Raw genomic sequence first — 19,306 nt, 5'->3', positions numbered from 1 at the left:
AGAGTAACGAAAGGATAGGGGGAGAGTGAAGGTAATCAGAAAGGAAAAGTAGATGCGTGCACGAATAAACGAAAGCGGGAACACTTGCTACAGTCACATATCCAGTTCTCTTGCTTCTATGGGAAAGCCGCAAACGCTTTCATGGCCTGACATGTGTAGTACTTTGGGCATGAACTTAAAAGAAGATAATCAGAAAGTAACCGGTTGTCATCATCATCATCACCCTATTAAGCATGAACTGATTTTAGCTCCCGTTTTCGGCGACCTTCGAGTGATCTTGAGCCAAAAGCCAGAGCCGTTATCCGGGCAAGATGCGAGAACAAAACGCGAACATCCGGGCAGCCAGTCAAAACTTAAGAAACCGCGGTCTCTGGACCCCAACCCTTTGTACAGGACCGCATTACATACTCTAGTTACAAAAAATATTGCTGCCGAGTTCTTTCTAATGTTTGTTCATAATATCACTCAAGCTGTATCTTCTAGTACGCCGAAGTTTTAATTGACATTTCCAATGGCGACATTCTAAAGGCAGAGACAGGGCACCATGCATTTCATTGTCATTTCTTGGCGCTGAGACAGGGTTGCCTTTTGAACGCCAGTGGTCCGTGAGTTCCGCCACGCGGATTTTGTGTCGCCTCGAGAGATGGCACCACGCTGCATGGCGCCTCCTTCAGGCGATTTTCTTCTTCTAGCTGGGCAGCGTCCATATGGACCAGTCCACAGTATGGCGTGGTGCGGTGTGGTGGGGTGTGCCGTTCCGAAGATGCACTACCTCGATTTTAAGGTCATCATCTCCAACCAATCAGCTTTGCCGGTTGCCATTTCATGCTTGGATGTACCCTCGATTACGGGAGAGCCAGCAATTTCTTTCGTGTCCACTGCAGGTCAGAGACCTCTCCCAGCGATCTCCAATTACTCCTGTCTTGCGCTAGCTTATTCCAGCTTGCGCATAGGATTAATAAAGATCGGGGCTCGTTTAACCCCCTTTCTTCTCGTTTATTACATAACGAGGGTCTCGAATCCGGCAACATTGATGCCATCAGGTAGCATATGTGGGTATATTGACCAGTTGCCTTCCCCCAAAAAGATCACGTTCTCGTGACGCCTGCGGCAGAAAGGATTTTCGACATCCGCCGCCAAGGTTCGTAAGCGGCGGCGCTGACTAACACTCCCAGGGTTAGTTCTAGCAGTAAAAACATAAATACCCAAGAAAGTGGATGGGAGAACGGCACCGTGGTAGCTCATTTGGTCGCTTTAGTGTTTATCACTGAAGATAACCCCTTTAATGTTGGAATCCGGCTGGCACGGTTGAGAATTGAGCCCGCGACCTTCTTTTCGGTAGCCGCACGCTCATATGTCACCGCTGTGGCGGCCGCTTCACAAAATTCGAAGCTCGTAATAACATTCTCGCCTTTTCAGGAGAAAAAAGAATGCTCGGATTGCACCGTCACACCATTTTATTTTTCTTCCATTCACCCCGGACTAAACACATCGCTCGAACCCACTTTCGCGAGTTGAGGAGAGGAAGAAAAAAAATAAGAAAAGAAAATTTAGTTCCGACAGAATCGGAAGCCCAATTCTCTCAAATCCGCTGCTGCCGCTTCCGCCTTGGGCATCTGGGTATTGGTCGCAGCGCCCCATTTGTGCAACCGTCGCTACTACTTTGCTTTTTTCTTGTCTTCTTTTTTTTTCGTTCTTCAGTTACGCTCCCCTTTTATTTCTCTGCCATATTCCCTTTGACCGTGTTTCGCTCGTCTCCGCGCCGTAACGTCATTTAAAACCCCGATCTGTCTTCTTCGAATTTTCCCCGCGGCTCCTGAAGTTGCCGTGTGTGTGTGTGTGTACGTGTGTGTCTGTCGAAGCGCAGCGCAGTTTTCTTATATCGCGGCTGGTCCCGGGCACGTTCTTCAATCGATCGAACAGTTTCTTTTTCTTCTTCTCCCCATTCTTTTTGTTTCATTTTAGAATCGACGACAAAATCGCACATCCCCTCGGCGCTGAAAAAAAGAAAGGAATGAAAGAACAATATAACAGGACGTTCTAGCACAGAAACGTCCCCGCAAAATAAGAAGCAGCAGAAGAAAGCACAACGAACTGTGAGCTCCGTCCTACGCTAGTCGTTCAACTCCTGTAGAAGAGGGAGACGGCTGCTGATGAATGATTTTGCTCCGCACTTTAAAGGTGTACGGGGTCGCGGGTTCGACAAGGCCATCTTCCGACGCTGACGGGAAACTTATCGGTGAACGTGGTAGTGATAGACAATCGTGCAAACCCGGACACGAATAGAACGAAAAGGACAGCGCGAATGGCCGCCATTTTTTTTTTGTCCGAACGTTGGTCTTTCCGTTGTACTTGTGTCAGTATTTCTACGCCTTCCTTTCAGTAGCCTGCATCTTTGGCAACTTCCTCAACTTTCAGTCAGAATCAAAATCAAGTTTATATTGAGTTACTATGTGTTTTACACATAAACGAAAATACAGAGGTCGTTCTACCTTATTGGTGAAGTTTCTAGCAATTTCTCTTTCTTCCTTAAAAGAAACGGCAGTATCAGTTTGAAACAGCAGAAATATTTTTTTCTGAGCTCCACTTCTCGCTCACTTGGCGGGGAAGGATTGATTATCACCAGAGAAAATGACGATCAAAATTTCTTTGCTTCGAATTTCCTGCCAGGATAAGGAAAGCTTTATTTTCGTCGGAGCTTAGAATTATGTGAATTATTGGGTTATTTCTTCTGCCAGGCAGCGTGAGGTGGCCGTGAGCCCTTGACCTTCGGCGATCTTCAAAGCCCAGCTGACGGTCTGCATCTGAACTGCGGAATCCGAGCTGGACACTGCCACCTCCCAGTCCGAAGTGTCACTAGGTTGGAGTTCCGCCCTAGGCTTTGTCCCGGGGCAGTCGCTCAATATGTGTGTCAGGTCCGCTTTACGGGCGTCGCAATTTTCAATTTAGGTGATTAGCAGCCCGGACGTATTAGTGAATACTTGTAAGGATTAGCAAATGAGCCAGTCCGCAACTGTCTCCAGTTTACCTGTTGCAGTTTATCCAGTGATTTATGTGGAGGGGGGGATACTTTTGTCTACCTTCGTGGTAGTGCACGGTAATTCGTGGAACGTCACCATCCGATCCCTCGCTGAGCACAGGTCGGTGCCCCCCACCGCCCGGCTGACGAAACCTAGGGCATAACTTCCTGCCCCCCCCCCCCCAAAAAAAAAGAAGATTTGCGCCGATACGTCATACGTTACGTGATGGACTTCAAGGTCACTCACCGTATTTCGGCCGCTTTTCGCTGAGGAAAAAGAAAATCATCGGAGATGGTTTGATACGGTGTTTGTTGCATTTAGAATGCAGTGTAGTCCTTCGTTTCCGATGAGCAAATTGAATTCTACTGGTCGTTCTAGAGTGACGTGCCTAATCGACGAGAGAGCAACAAAATCCGGCACGAGACGACCCAATAATATAAACATGCTCCGCCAGGGAGCGCAGCGGAAGTTGTGCTCCGCTTCCGTCCCCACCGTATCAGACAACGCCCCTCCCCCCACAAAAAATTTAATAAAACAGCTGAAAACGGCCTGAGCCACCCCCGGCCAATCCGGATGTCGGCAGCATGTTCGTTGGCGGAATTCGGATGCAAACCGTCTGTACTCTGTCACGCAGTTTCGTACAATTACTAGAGGGAACTGTGGCTCCAGTGACTACGGGGAGCTGCAAGCGAGGTGCGTCAGCCAGCATGAGAATTGTAGTTAGTACGCGGATTTGTCTAAACTTCGTCCTTATGGCTTTAAACGGCTTCCTGTACGTCTTTGCGAGCCGGTCATTCTCGAGAAAGTGTACTGCGTTACGAATAATTAAATAAGCATTATTAAAATTGTCCGACGACAGCATTCCAAACGCAGGACCTCTATAGCACAGAAGCCGGATATTGGAAACCATTGCGCCCCGGACGCATGGACAAGCGGAACCACTGCAATTAGCAGCGAGTCTCGATTTTTCTGCATTTGAAGTAAAAACAGTACATCGCTTTGAAAATCTATGCCAGTGGAGGCAGATAAAAGCGTGATAAACGAAGCCGGAAGAACGTCTGAAGTAACGGGCACGAACATCAGACAAATCCGTGTACTAACCATCATTCCCATGGCGTCTGAGCGATCGCAGCGCCAGAGTTCCCCCTAGCAATTACTACTGGAAACTCTACGTGCTCGGTGGATCAACGGGGAGGGCTCCGTCTCGCGGAGCGGGTCGATTTGGATCGACCCGTGGAGATCTTTTCTTACCCCTACATTTGTTGGTTTTATTAAAAGCTTTGTTAGTGGATTCCGCCCCTGGTTTATAAACGCATGATTCGTGCTGAACGAATATTGGTTCGTTACTACTCGGCTTATTCAATTCCCTAATTGGGACATCTTCCATAAAGGGGAATGGATGCAAGGTATTGAAGCCTGTTATTAGTCGCAGACTTGCTCTGCACCGTCCGGTGGAATTCACCATCAGTCCGAGCAGGTGCTCTCAAAATTCGTGACGTCACAGTGTCCTGGTCCTGGTGCTCCTGGTAACTTCAAGGCGACGTCTCTACCTGTCTTTTGTTTTGGAGTCCTTTACTGCATACCAAGTCTGTGGTCTTGCTAAAAGCGGCTGCTTTGCTAATGCAAAAGCATTTCATACTAGCCCGTCCTAATATAGTATTCCTGTTTAGAGTAGCTTTGTGGTGATGCGGCGTGATGCCAGTCTTGGACGTGATGCCGGCCATCCTTCCCCTCTTTTACTCCTTATTCAGTGCTGCTCTAGTTCGTTCTTTAAGAGGAGGGCGAAGGGATGCCGAACCTTCGGTGCTGATGATGTGCATGCGAAAACCCGTACATGCTACTTGCGCTGCGGTTGGGAATGCGCATCCTTCCTAAAAAAGGTGTCCGCCGAAGCTGGCTCCACGGCAGTGACGTGTTTTGAGGAGGAGCCAGCTCACGTGGTTGCCCTCGCAGAATGAGCGTCAATAATAAAAAAAAAGATAGGAATGCTTGTTCAAGCTAGCTACACCGTAATAAGTGACATTGTAAGGAGCCAGTCTTTATCGTTCCCACCGTAGAATGCCTGTCCTTCATGGAAAAAAAAAAAAAGAAATTCGTCAAAATTGGCTTCACCGTAATAATGAACATTGTGAGGAGAAGCTAGCGTGTGTCATTCGTATTGTCGAACACGCGTACTTTCTGAGGAAAAAAGAACTGCGCACAAACAATCGATGATGTTATCAATGGAAGCTAATAGCCCGGTTGCTTCAATAAAGCTGCTCGTTTTATTAAAGAAGCGGTGCGTTTGGCGACACATATTTGTTGCAGCGAGGATACTTAGATAGCGTTTGTTGTTTCAATGGGTATTTCCGTAGGGAGCAGAGACGTTAATGAGCGCATCTCTGGCGGCAGTATAGGTGGACAGCACGTGAGTGTCACAACGAGCTATGACACTTGGCGTTCGGCAACACACAGGCCCCGCAACGCGAGCATACGCGCCCTTTGCGTAGCAGCCTTTGTTCCAACCTCCAAATAGCTTACCTCCAACCGCCAACCACGAGAACTGGCGAAAGAGCCAAAGGTTAGCTTTCCGCTTTTGAAATTCGTTGAAGCTGGCTTCACCGCAGTAAGCGAAACTGTGAGGAGAAGCCATGTATTGTTTCAGTTGTATCATTTTCAAGGGAACTGAAAGGGGGTGAGCAGATAACTTATCGCACGGGCGACATTGAAACCACATCTTACGCTTAACGCACGCGAGGCTTTTACCAATAGAGCTATTCCGGCGGTGTTCCTTCCTCCCGCCCACTTGCTTCGGTATTTTGTTATCTTTGTTATCACTTTACCTCCCCCTCCCCTCTCTCCCCAGTGTAAGGTAGCAAACCGGATCTTCCCCTCTGGTTAACCTCCCTGCCTTTCCACTTTCCTCTCTCTCTGTCTCTCTGTATGTGTGTACAAAATAAGCCCTGCGAGTGTTGTTAGACAACGCCGCTCGAGGACGGGACGGCGGATGTGGAACACACATTTAACCGCAGGCGTCCCGTAGTACGCGAACTTAGGAGCAGACAGCTGGCCAACGAATCCTCATAGACACGTGTAGGTGGTGTCCGAACGGACCCCCCCCCCCCCCCCCACACACACACACGCACAAACACACTTAGCAACGTCATTTGAGTAACAGAAGTTCATCTCGAAGGCTATGTTTTTGCTAAGTGTATGCGCCGGAAGCGAATGCAGAGCCTTCAACACGAGATTGACGCCATGTTTTGGACACCACCGATTATTATCTCATGGCATCAAATTCAAGGCCCCCGCTACGCAACCGAAGATACGAATATAAGGGAGTCTGGTGGACTCTATTTCCGCCTTTTTCTTAACTCACAAGAGAGCAGAAAAACTTGAAGCTAGAGAAAGAATGTAAGGGAAGGAAATTGTTGTTATTGTTGTTTCTTAATTTGAAGTTTTATGCTGAAAGCCTCCTGATAGATTTGACGTTGTCTGCCGACGTCGTCGGTGGAGGAAGAGACAGCTCTAATTTCCGTAGCGCAGTATGAACGTCGCTGTCCTCAGCACGCGTGGTATATTCCACTACGATGCATGGTATTGACAGAGACCGAGAAAGAATACACATTTTTGCTTGCATGCACTCTGGATTTCGCGTCTCCGTCGCGACCTACTTTCCGGGGCGTTTCTACTACATAAAAGACATTTACGCGCTGAGTCGGCACTCATGTCTCATTTTTTTCCCCTCTACGCTCTGTTCGGGAGAGGCTCTTCTTGTCGGTTGGAGCGGAGGAACCGTCTCCGCTGTTCCTCTCGAAAACCGAAAGCAAGTACTGTCTTCTTTCCCAACCAAACAAATAGGCGAGTAAATAAAAGAAGTATGAGCGCAGAGCAATGAACGTGGAACTCAATACATAACGCTAAGCAGCACGTTGCCGGATGATTTTTTCGTGCCAATTCTTGAGCTTTCCTCAAACTTCCCTACTTCGATGTCCCTACTTATAAGCAAGAACTAAGAAAAAAAATGGCGCGTCCTTTCTGCGGCAGTTGTCTTATCTGGCAGAGAACATAGCCGTGTATTCCACACGAAATAGTGAACCTTGGAAAGTGCGAGCATGCAAAACAACGTACGGCCAACAAACTTTGCAAGTTACCCAGACTACTAAAATGCATTACACAGAAACAAGCTTATACTTCAAGAGCGTAACTTTCAGAGAATTGCACATTCATTTGAAGCTCCCTTAATATATTTGTTTCTTACCGCTGCACCTGTCTGTGTATGTGACATTAGTTTGGGTAACGTTTTTTTTATTTTTTTCGTTGCCGTGAATGTAAACCGGCTTTTGTTTCTGTTTCCTAAAACCGTCGCGATTCATTGTTTACCTTCGCATTGTTTAGAAGTTTCGGTAATCTCGCTATGACTTATGTACGCGTATATATGGCATCACGTAGCTGTGCGGACACTGTTTTGTGGGGGCTTGTGGCTTCGTCCGCTGGTCTCCAGCGTCATGTACGTGTTTGATGCAAATAACCTTATTATTATTATGATTTTCAAATTCTGTGACGTCAGGGGGAGCTGGTTAGGGAACTTCGGGGTGGCGTCATCCCCCTGTATTTCGTTTTCGCGACTTTTCGAACTTAACGAGCCTCCTTTCATGGTAAAAATGCTGGTTTCGCTTATTGCAGAAGCCTATAATTCACTGGTGAAGCTTAATATTCCATTTTAGTGTTAACCACTGTTTCGCTAATCAGCAACTGTAGAATGTGTCGGTTTTTCTGGGAGTGAGGGCAGCCACCGTCATTGCCGGGCTCTTTTTGCGCGGCCCGTATAGCGTGTCTGCACGTACGTATCTGCTGTCTTTCAAGCTAGTACTGGATTGATTTTAACCACCTGTGGTTCCTTAACGTGCGCAGCGATTTTACTACGAGTTCACAAGGACCTTGCTGGCATTACTTGTAGCCTGCATAACATGATGCAACGCGCCGTAATCGGTGTCCGAGCGTGCGTGCGTAGCTCGTTTAAAAGCTTCTGTGAAAGCTTGCTTCTCCGTAAAGAGAGGCTCTATGAGGGGAAGCCACCTTTTCGTGGCTCTTGGGGATCCAGCGTTAGCGCTTTGTACACGTACTACGGCTTCGTATTAGTGAACAAGTTGTATTCACGTTTTTTCCCCATTATTAATAATGATAATACGTAATGAAGATGAGCGACATCCTATACAAACAACCAGAAGCACAAAGGTTCATTTAAGTCAGTACACACTGTCTGCGGACTCCTTGTAAGCTGCTCTATTTTCATATAAGCTTCTCCATCTGGCAGTATGAGACCTATAGACCACATGTCATTTGTCGTTCGGCGACGTGTCAAAAGGTTCCTCGCTCAACGTTATAAACATCTTTTTCCCGACAAAATGCTTAAGTTTTCAAGTGCACGGAAGGTCTGTGCATTGTCTGTACATTTGACGGAAAAAAAAGAAACATCTCAGAGCTTTTTTGATACGCTGTATTAATTATCTGTTGTTCTTCTTCTGAAGGAGAGGTCGAAGGATAGCACTCAGACTGCGTAGTTGTCCTTGGACGCCGCAGGGGCTATTTCAATTCAGTTTAATTTGCATTGTCGCGCGCACTCGTATGTCGCAGCTTTGGACTCGAGAACATCCATCCATCCGTCATTTCTCCTTTCTTTTTTTGCGAACTAGAGGCATTATGCCAGTTCTAACTTCAACGATGCTGTAGTTATACGCATCTGTCTTGCGCGGCTTTGCATAAAGTGCGAATATCCTGGCTGGCCGTACGTCGATCCTCCGTTGCGGCGAGCCAGCGCTCTCCTGCGTAATTGAACGGCGCTTCCCAGCAAATATTGCTCCGCGGTGCTGCCAGCTTTCAAATGGCGGGTTAAATTGAACCGGACAGGCTGCGTGGGGGGGAGTGATGCGATGTGCCTCTTTACTCATACCGGTCCGGCACATCAGCCCGATGAAGTTTGCCAGGCGCCCGCGTGGGTCTTTGCGTCTCGTCGGGAAATTGAATGCACCGCAGGGTCGCTCTTGAGGCACTTAATGAAGCTGCCCGACGGGTGCGATGGCCGCCACCGCTTTGATGCGTTGCGAGTTGTGAAAAAACGCCTCTAGAAACCTGACGTCTGTCCTTGAGGGCAGAAGTGGTGCTTTCATGTACTGCGGGATTTGGGCAACCTTTTGGCTGACGGTGCAACGCGTGCTGACACGGATTTAAAACCGAGCTGCGAAACTGAGCAACCCCCTTTCTGGCGCTGAGGCCGCACGTTTGTACGTCTTTTGCTGACTGGCCGAGTTTTAGAAGAGTTTCTGATGCTGAATGTGTTTTCTATACCACGTGCTCCTTTTTGTTGCGAACGTGCGCATAATTTGTCCGTATAATACGACTGTTTCGCCTGTGCTCGCTCTTTTTCGTTTCTCTCTCGCCCTCTCTCCGTGAGCATTTTTCGTTTTGTCGAAAAAAATTTAAATATGCTTTAACAATGTACTTTTTTCGTCTGATTGCAATATTCCTTTTTTTTTTTCGTTTTCAGGATCTTTTATTTGTGACGTCATACTTCTGAGTATGACGTAAACGTTCTCGAAAGTATGTTAGCTTTCCTACTTTACTTTTCATTTTATTTTCCTTAGGGTCACACGTTCTATTAACACGTTCTCGAAAATGTGTTAGCTTTCCTACTTTATATTTTATTTTCCTTTGCGCAGTACAGTGCAAGATATAGACAACCATATATATTGTTACGCTGGGTGGCGGAGCCGAGAAGAGGACATGGAAGAACTGCGCGGGAGTAAAAAAAAAAAAAAAAATATTCCCGACTGCCTGCGATCTCGTCTGTACGCCCCCTCAATCATCTTGTAAATAAATCCATCTCATCCATAAAAATATTGGAGAGTCGGGCCATATAGAATGAACTCACGACTTTTTCTGGAATAGCAGTGATATTCGTTTAATATAATACACTGACCACATCGCCTCTACAGTGTGCTTACGTCACACTTTCTTTCTTTTCCCCCCTTTATTACTTGCGGTAGTTTTTGTGTGTGTGAGTGCGTTTTGACTTCTGTTCTGCTTAAAAGAACTTTCGGATTACCTGTTGATGTTTATGTTCTTTTGAAAGCGGAGTTTCGCGCGGAGGTTCATGATTGAAACTACCCTATTTCGTGTGCATATCTAGTTCTAGTTCAATTACACTTGATAGCAAGAGGATGAAATTGAGTTGGGCTGGTCATGTAAAGCTTAGGGCAGGTAACCAGCGGTCTGTTATAGTTACAGAATGGCTGCAAAGGGAAGGGTGCAGTGCAGTCGAGAACGCCAGGGAACTAGTAGGTGGTGCAACGAAATAAACACATTTTTCCAGGGGGTGCTCGTCCTGCAGTGGAAATAAAAGATGGTGATGACGATGATCTCGTGTGTCATTTCATGTGCAATGAGTAATAATTCGGTGCGTAACGAATCCATCTCTTCTCTGCTTTCGCAGGCAATAGGCATTGTGGGCGACCGGACACAGGACCTGAATTTAAAAGGTGAGCATGCATCGGCCTACGTTCACTCGTGAATGCCCAAGGCGTAGAATGGCTAAGTATTCAAGACAACTGGACTGTGTTTGCTCAAAACTAAGAGCCCCTGTGGAAGACGCGTGCGCTAAGGTCAAGGATGCACGGGACACCAGCTTTAGTATCAGCCAGCCCCGTGAACGGTTGTCCGGCTGTCTTGTGAACGCGACTTTCTTTCTTTATTTATATTCTTTGCTGGCCCTTGCCATTACGGACAGTTAGGTGCACTCTGTCCTACTTTGTGCATTGTCGTTGACGTTATGCGGCATGCACTCGGAGAGGGAGAGAGAAGGATATCAGTGAGGCAGCGATGTTAACCAGTCAAGAGTCTGGTTGGCTACCCTAAGCTGGGGGAAGGGAGAACGAGAAGGGAGAGGAGAGGCACTCAGAAGGAGCAGGAAAGAAATGAGACGGACGGACGGACGGACGGACGGACGGACGGACGGACGGACGGACGGACGGACGGACGGACGGACGGACGGACGGACGGACGGACGGACGGACGGACGGACGGACGGACAGACAGACAGACAGACAGACAGACAGACAGACAGACAGACAGACAGACAGACAGACAGACAGACAGACAGACAGACAGACAGACAGACAGACAGACAGACAGACAGACAGACAGACAGACAGACAGACAGACAGACAGACAGACAGACAGACAGACAGACAGACAGACAGACAGACAGACAGACAGACAGACAGACAGACAGACAGACAGACAGACAGACAGACAGACAGACAGACAGACAGACAGACAGACAGACAGACAGACAGACAGACAGACAGACAGACAGACAGACAGACAGACAGACAGACAGACAGACAGACAGACAGACAGACAGACAGACAGACAGACAGACAGACAGACAGACAGACAGACAGACAGACAGACAGACAGACAGACAGACAGACAGACAGACAGACAGACAGACAGACAGACAGACAGACAGACAGACAGACAGACAGACAGACAGACAGACAGACAGACAGACAGACAGACAGACAGACAGACAGACAGACAGACAGACAGACAGACAGACAGACAGACAGACAGACAGACAGACAGACAGACAGACAGACAGACAGACAGACAGACAGACAGACAGACAGACAGACAGACAGACAGACAGACAGACAGACAGACAGACAGACAGACAGACAGACAGACAGACAGACAGACAGACAGACAGACAGACAGACAGACAGACAGACAGACAGACAGACAGACAGACAGACAGACAGACAGACAGACAGACAGACAGACAGACAGACAGACAGACAGACAGACAGACAGACAGACAGACAGACAGACAGACAGACAGACAGACAGACAGACAGACAGACAGACAGACAGACAGACAGACAGACAGACAGACAGACAGACAGACAGACAGACAGACAGACAGACAGACAGACAGACAGACAGACAGACAGACAGACAGACAGACAGACAGACAGACAGACAGACAGACAGACAGACAGACAGACAGACAGACAGACAGACAGACAGACAGACAGACAGACAGACAGACAGACAGACAGACAGACAGACAGACAGACAGACAGACAGACAGACAGACAGACAGACAGACAGACAGACAGACAGACAGACAGACAGACAGACAGACAGATAGATAGATAGATAGATAGATAGATCATAGAGTTAATATAACCAACTCAAAAAGAAAATCTTCCCATAGCGCCATGTATTGAAATCGGCAACCGTACGGGCGCCGCCATATTGCTAACCTGTGCAGGTCCGCTGGCGCAGACGACCAGATGCGATTCAGAGGAGGCGCGCAATCAACGCGATCCCGACTATAGTGTACTAGAATAATGTTTCTAGTACACTATAATCCCGACCCTCCCTCGGTAGGGCGGCGCCATCTAGTGATGGTGCCTGCAAACGCAGCCTTTTGGACGCCAGAAATTTTACGTAAAAATTTTCTAAATAGCCGTCCGATCTTTCTGATAAATATAGGGAATGAACTGCATGTGAATGCCTTTGCGGTTGACGCTTTTTGTCGCCCAGCTTTTCTTTTATTAGAGTTAGTATGCTAACTCTATGAGGTATATATATATATATATATATATATATATATATATATATATATAGAAAAGTGAACAGACAGGCAGCTAGATAGATGAATATAAATTTATCTCTATTGAAAAATTGTACAGTTTACACTTACGTATGTGCTAGTGTTCTTTCTTTTTATTTTTTTGTCTTTTTTTTCCTTATTGGCTCGATGATCTTCCGACAGGTTTTCTGTGTTCTTGTGCAACCATGTTCATCTTTGTATTATTGCGCGCAGTTTCCGTTCCCTTTTCTAATGTCGAAGCCCTTGTAAACAACAATGCTGATAAATGGAAACACAAAAGTAAAGAAATTAGTAAATAATCAAAAAATATTATCTTGTAGAGTCGAACTTTGTCGTGTACGCAATTGTAAGCTGTGGTGTATACTCTCTTGTGTGTGTGTCTTTTTCTTTCTTTCTTCCTGTTTTGTCGTATTCAGTGTTTGAAATTTATGAATCGATTCATCCACTCAGCCATTAATTTGCTCCTCCATCCCTCTAAATGCGGTGTAACGGCGTTCGTCCGGGACCTTAGTTGCGTATTCAGTGTGCGTGGGATGGGTGTATAAGTGCATACAGTGTCTTTCCTATCTGTGCTGTATATTCTTAATTCGTAGTTGCCCTTTACCCTTATTCCTTCATCCCCCAGCCCTCTTCTCTGCTGGCCATCGTTCATGTGTCTGCCGCAATTCTCTGCACTTACAGCGTGGTCGGCAAGAATTTAGTATTACCATTACTACGAGCATCACCAGTACATTTAGTACCATTAGTATTGTACGTGCCGGGAGTGCTGGCCTCGGAGTCCGGCGTCACGCAGAGGGTCGCTCTCTAGCCTACGCCGCCAATGCATCGCGTAACGGGCAGCTGGGCTACGCTACTGGGGCGCCCCATGGAGTCTAAGCAGGCCCACGCCATTGTCCGAGCTTCGTTTTACGAGGGTTGCTTCTTTAGGGAAGAGTACGAGGTCGAGAGGATGAGGAACGGAACAGGGGGTTTATTTACCAAGGTTTGAAGACTGGGCGTGTTGGTATAGCATATTAGAGGTTGGATTGCGCAACATATTGACGAGACACACAGAAGAGAAACACACCCCACAGAGCGCTTTACATTTTACATTTACGTCGGAATAAGCAACCTTATTTGCATAGAACAAAAGGTACTGGTACTGGCCGGAGTATGAAGAGCAGTATACATCGTTCCCGTAGCACGAGCTACAGGTCAGGAGGCTGCACCTTCCTGGAGAGCGCACATCTAGAGTACACTCGCACACCGCTCGCTGTCCCAGAGATAAAGAGGAAATGCTAGAAGACAGGGGTGTCATGCTTGACTCCAATTTGCACGTCTTGGCTTCTCGTATGGCCCAGTAGTGACCGTAACGAAGTGGCATATGACGCATTTTCACGGGAGTCCCTTGGTCTCAGCGTCGTAGTCGGCGACCAAGTGTCATCCGTCAACCCCGTAGCCGTCGACCGTGTCTCGCCTTGGTGTCGCCGTTGGTCTTTTCGAGGCGAAGTATCGAGAGCCTCACGAAGTGATCCGCCGCAGTAGGGTGTGATTCTCAGTAGGGTGTGACTCAGTAGGAAGTGATTCTCGCTTTGAGTGTTCACCTAAATGTCCGAACGAAAAGGTTACGAGCAAAAATGCCGTGGAACACTACTTTCAAGCATCTTTCAAGAAGACGCAAACGACACTAGATGAATGTATCTGCAAATAAAAAACATAAGTACACTATATCGCACGCATGCAAACAGAACAAGGAAAGAAAGAAAGAGAAGCGGTAACAAGCTTTTGTTTTGTGCACCGAACTTTATTTTGTATAAGGTGCATGCGCCTCGCTTCCGTTATCTTTTTCTTTTCTTGTTTTTCGCAATACAATCTCTCTCTGTCTCTCTCTCTTTTTTTTTTGTAGTGGCGCATGTACCCCGTCTGCTTTTTAGTCCAACGCGGGAATGGTATTTTCGCTACCTTTTTCTTCCACTGGCTTCGGAGTGCCAGCTATCCTCCCGACGGCAATAAAGCTTGCCCAGCGAAACCAACCCATTCGCATGAGGGGACACCGCTGCCGGTAGTCGCTATATATTTCAGACATCCGAGAAGAGTTGTGGAAGAAATGTCATAGTTGCTTTCCCCGGGTGATGTAACACATGTTTCAACGTCGTTCAACGAGGCCTCATGGATGTCGTTTCTTCTCTTTTTCTTTTCTTTTCTTTATTATTATTACGCTGAGTTTACGAGTCTTAGAATCGACCTTCGAAGTGTTGTTCTGCGTGTTTGGTTATACCTTGTTACCCACAAGCAGAAAATACTGTACTCGTGTTCTTTTTTTATCTTCTTTCTTTTTTTGTGCACCTTGAACTAAGCGTTCCACTTTGGCGGCTAAACGGATTAGCTAGCGGTAAATGCTGTGTCCGCCTAGTGGACATCCATTTTGTCTGCTGCTGAAGTGCTGATTGGCTGGAGGTGCCTGTCTCCTTCTCACCTGTCCCCTAGCCATGCCAATCAGAACTTCAGCAGCAGACAACATGGACATATCCACTAGGTGAATGCTTAGGGAATACCCCCATTTGTAGTATGATAAATGTACATATAATTGGCAGTATGATAGATCTACACATAACTGGAAGTATGATAGATGTATATATGATTGGCAGTGTGATAGACATACATACAATGGTAGCAATAGATGTACATATAACTGGCATTATGATAGGTGTACATATAACTGGTAGTATGATAGATGTACATATAACTGGAAGTACGATAGTTGTACATATGACTGGCAGTTTGATAGACATACATACAATGGTAGCAATAGATGTACATATAACTGGCAGTATGATAGGTGTACATATAACTGGCAGTATGATAGATGTACATATAACTGGAAGTACGATAGTTGTACATATGACTGGCAGTGTGGTAGACATACATACAATGGTAGTAATAGATGTACATATAACTGGCAGTATGGTAGGTGTACATATAACTGGTAGTATGATAGGTGTACATGTAACTGGCAGTATGATAGATGTACATACAGCTGGCAGTATGATAGATGCGCATTTATGTTAAGCTCAGTCACACAGCTTTGTTCGATATATTTGAAAAATGCTCCAATCCTCACCTTACATGTTACTTTTATCCTTTTTGCTTCACAAAAATGAAAGCCAAGCACATTCGTTAGCCTGTCTAGCTGTAGAAATAGACTGATATTGATTAATCCATTTGTTTATTTATTTTTCTTTGTATATTCATTGTAGATAGCACGCAAAAATGAGAAGGATATATAGGGACACTTAGCACTTCCAGAAGTCCTCGTTCGTCCCTGTGTCCATATTTTTTAATGTGTCATTACTTTGAATCGTGCGTTACCAACTCTCTCAAACTGCTGTACTTGCACGAGCCTGATATCTGTTTTTGAATTTGGCGCTGACAATGTAGCATTCATTATAACTTTGACATCGCATGCTTTGTGACCTTATTTTTTGCGGGTTTCGCAACATAAGGTTGCTTCGTTGTTTTAGTTGAAAATGTTCTGCAATGTTTTCTTGTTGTGCTGCAGTTCATGAGAGGGGCTCTTTAGGGCTCTCACGCTTGTACGCGAAACTATCCGCAGGAGAGAAGCTTGACGCAAGGCAATGCGAAGCCATGGAGGACATCTTCAAGGCCATGCAGTTTGACTCCATCAGCTTGGAGGCATGTCACTTAGATGACGAGGTGAGTTACTTGAGACATTCAATCTTTAGAGGGCGCTGAAGTGAAACAATGCAGCACTTTTTGATTGGTAGAGAAACAACAATATTATTTTGCGTTCCATTCTCGCATGGTCGGTATGTAGCTGAGAAAATTACCAAAAGCTTTCGTTCTTGAATTTCACGGCCAACTGCGGTGAATGGGACGTCATGGTTACGTCATGAATTTCTCGTCATTATTCTGTCTATCAGGGCCACCTTTCTAAAGGCAGCCCCAATCGTCATCAGTGCATTGTGGGCTTTGCATTATTTTTACCCACACAATACACAGGCATCCTAGGGATGTCTTGTAATGTGCCATGCAAAGTCATTGTGGAATTTGTGATGCTTTATTATAACTGTCTATCTGTAATACAAACTGTCAAGCAGTACAGCAATAAATCACAGAGGTATCCATGTTTTCATTACAGATATAGTTAAATACAAGTAGAATTAAGCATAAAAACAGCTGCCCAATGTCCACCGCGAGTATTCACAGAGGACACAGGCGGCACACTGGTGGACAATAAGCAACTGATTACTATGTCTCTATACCATATTGTATACACATGCAATGCGCAGCATGCGATGTCTGCCATGTGCAGAAGAGCAGATACATCGCATGCACAGAATGCACTGCCTTGTGAAATTACACTGAGCATTTTCCTTTTTAGGACCTCCCTACCTGGCACAGGTGGGATATACAACCAAATGATGTTATCAAATTCAATGACATCAGAAAATACAAGAACTATGATGTACGCATAGAGCTTGAGGTGTTATAGCTTTGGGCTATAATATGAATATACCATAAAACATGTTTCTCTTTCTTGGAAATTGAAAGACCAAGCCTCTAGGCAGCCGGCTGTTAATGTGTGGACCAAAATGAAAGACCTGAGTGTGGCATGCTTGGCACATCCTTGGTAGGATAATCCTTGGTAGTATAACCTAAAGTATTAGGTAAATTTAAAAAGAGCACCCACCTGGGAAGCAGACGCACAGCTATCTGGCACTCTGTCTCCTGATGCACGCTCAAAGAAAATATTTTGCCTGCTCATTTCACGTCCAAATCATGTCCGTGATGTTGTGTCTAACGAACCTTGCTGATGAGGATGTCACCTGGGAGTCGACCTGATGTATGCATTAGGATGTGCGATGTGTGGATCTTTTTGGAACGTCCATGGTATTTTTTGTGTCGTCTGGGTGTGTACTGATACCACTTTGTTTTTACTTGCGTGGAAGATTTGTGAATAGTTGTGAGGTAAAGCTTTTGTTTAGTTTCGTACGCAGTGTATGTTTTCCTTTGCTCAAACTGCGGTGTACATTACGTCACCGCTACATCACATTTTCCGTCGTTTCTGTCAGTCGGTTCCATTTCATTTTTTACGACATTGTTAAGCCACAGATTTCGCATTTGTTGCGTATACTGAGGCTGATTATTTTCTCCCTCTCTCTCTCTCTCTCTCTCTCCTGCCTTCTTTTTTTTTTCTCGGGAAATGTTTTTTGTAGTGGCAAAGTTAGAAATAGCGTTTGGTTTCTTTTCGTTGAATGCACTGCAGTCTTTCTTTTCTTTGACGAGCAGGCAGCACTTTTCATGAAAACTCCTGCCTTTGTTGGTGCGATGGACGACAGTACCGCATGATTTCAAAGCTACTGTGCAGAAAGACACGTTTCTTTACCACTCTGGATATTCAGGGAAGTGCAGTCATATTTAGTAGGTAAAGGATGGTGCAGGCTAGCTCCAGAAAACAATGGGCAATAATGTGTCATACCAGTCTAGTCCCGTTTTCCACCAAATTTAGTTTGTGTGCCACCTTTTGCTTGCTCCGTTCACCATGTGACAGCCACACCTGCTTTTCTGAATGGGTTGTACACAATTGCGCTTGCTATGAGGAGAAAACCTGAATAAGTAGCGACATATCATCTTCTACTTCTTATTTTTTGGAGTTAAATGAATGTCCTGCACCTCGAAACACTAGAAAAAATTAGGACGGTCACAGTGTCATAATTAATCTCTTGTAATAGCTTTTACATGAACGAGGTTTGGTTTGTTTCCGAGGAGACGTTTATATGTTGTGGTGTCATGATGTGGAACATGTTCACACAGATGAAGGGCATTGCAATGTTGTTAGCACTGGCTTCAATCTCAGAGGTCTATTATGCTGCTACATTTGACCGAACAATGAGTAGCAGCATAGCAGATAGTCTAGCAAGCCGGAGTGAGTGTCACGACATGACAATGTCCGGCTCCTAAGCGATTACCTTCTGGGTATGGCATCACGACACATAAACGCCTCCTGGGAAATGAAACTGAAACTGGTTCTTGGAAATGCGATTACAGTAGAGTATTTATAACACGGTGACCATCTAAACTTTTTTCTAGCATTTCAAGGTATAGGACATTCATTTCATGCCAGGACATAGAATGTAGAAGATGTCATGTCAGTGCGTTATTTTATAACTGAACACCAGCAGGCACCGTCAATATCCATGACGTCATGGGAACTTGGTGTGGGAAACTCAGCGTGGCATCACCACCCAGTGTTTATTTACGCATCTTTCCTGCTTTAACCAAATCTCCGCTTACAGTAAGGCTGACATTTTGAGTATTCTAAAGAGGTAATCTAGTGCACTACCTTAACCTGATTTTCTCCATAGCTTCGTGTTAACTCCTATGCTAAGCTTGGCATGCTATGATTTCTTTTTAATGGAACACACCTGAGTTTTTTAGTTGGGGAAGGTGCAGAATGGAATGTAAACAAGATAAATCGTTGCGCATAGATGGCTGGAAATATTGCAATGCTTGTGCATTCTTTATCTTTCTCCGGTAACGGTTTCTCCCCGGCTAGCCAATGTTATAATGTGAACACTCAGTAAAAGACATGCCTACATTATATCGTAAATTCTCTTAATGTTGT

The 19,306-nt window shown here is 45.7% G+C and overlaps 1 protein-coding gene across 1 annotated transcript in view; it reads left to right on the top strand.

Moving 5' to 3' along the window:
- Nucleotides 1–19,306, top strand: part of LOC126533726 (uncharacterized) — a 342,383-nt gene that overhangs the window by 282,430 nt on the left and 40,647 nt on the right. The window contains exons 3-4 of the mRNA XM_050180916.2: nucleotides 10,492–10,537; nucleotides 16,274–16,374. Of these exons, the coding sequence (XP_050036873.1) occupies nucleotides 10,492–10,537; nucleotides 16,274–16,374 (147 nt within the window). The remainder of the gene's footprint in view (nucleotides 1–10,491; nucleotides 10,538–16,273; nucleotides 16,375–19,306) is intronic.

Source organism: Dermacentor andersoni, chromosome 7 (assembly GCF_023375885.2).
Source record: "Dermacentor andersoni chromosome 7, qqDerAnde1_hic_scaffold, whole genome shotgun sequence".
NCBI classification, from domain to species: domain Eukaryota; kingdom Metazoa; phylum Arthropoda; class Arachnida; order Ixodida; family Ixodidae; genus Dermacentor; species Dermacentor andersoni.
Note: the sequence above shows the minus strand (reverse complement) of the source record. Positions and strands in the feature narration are given on the sequence as shown.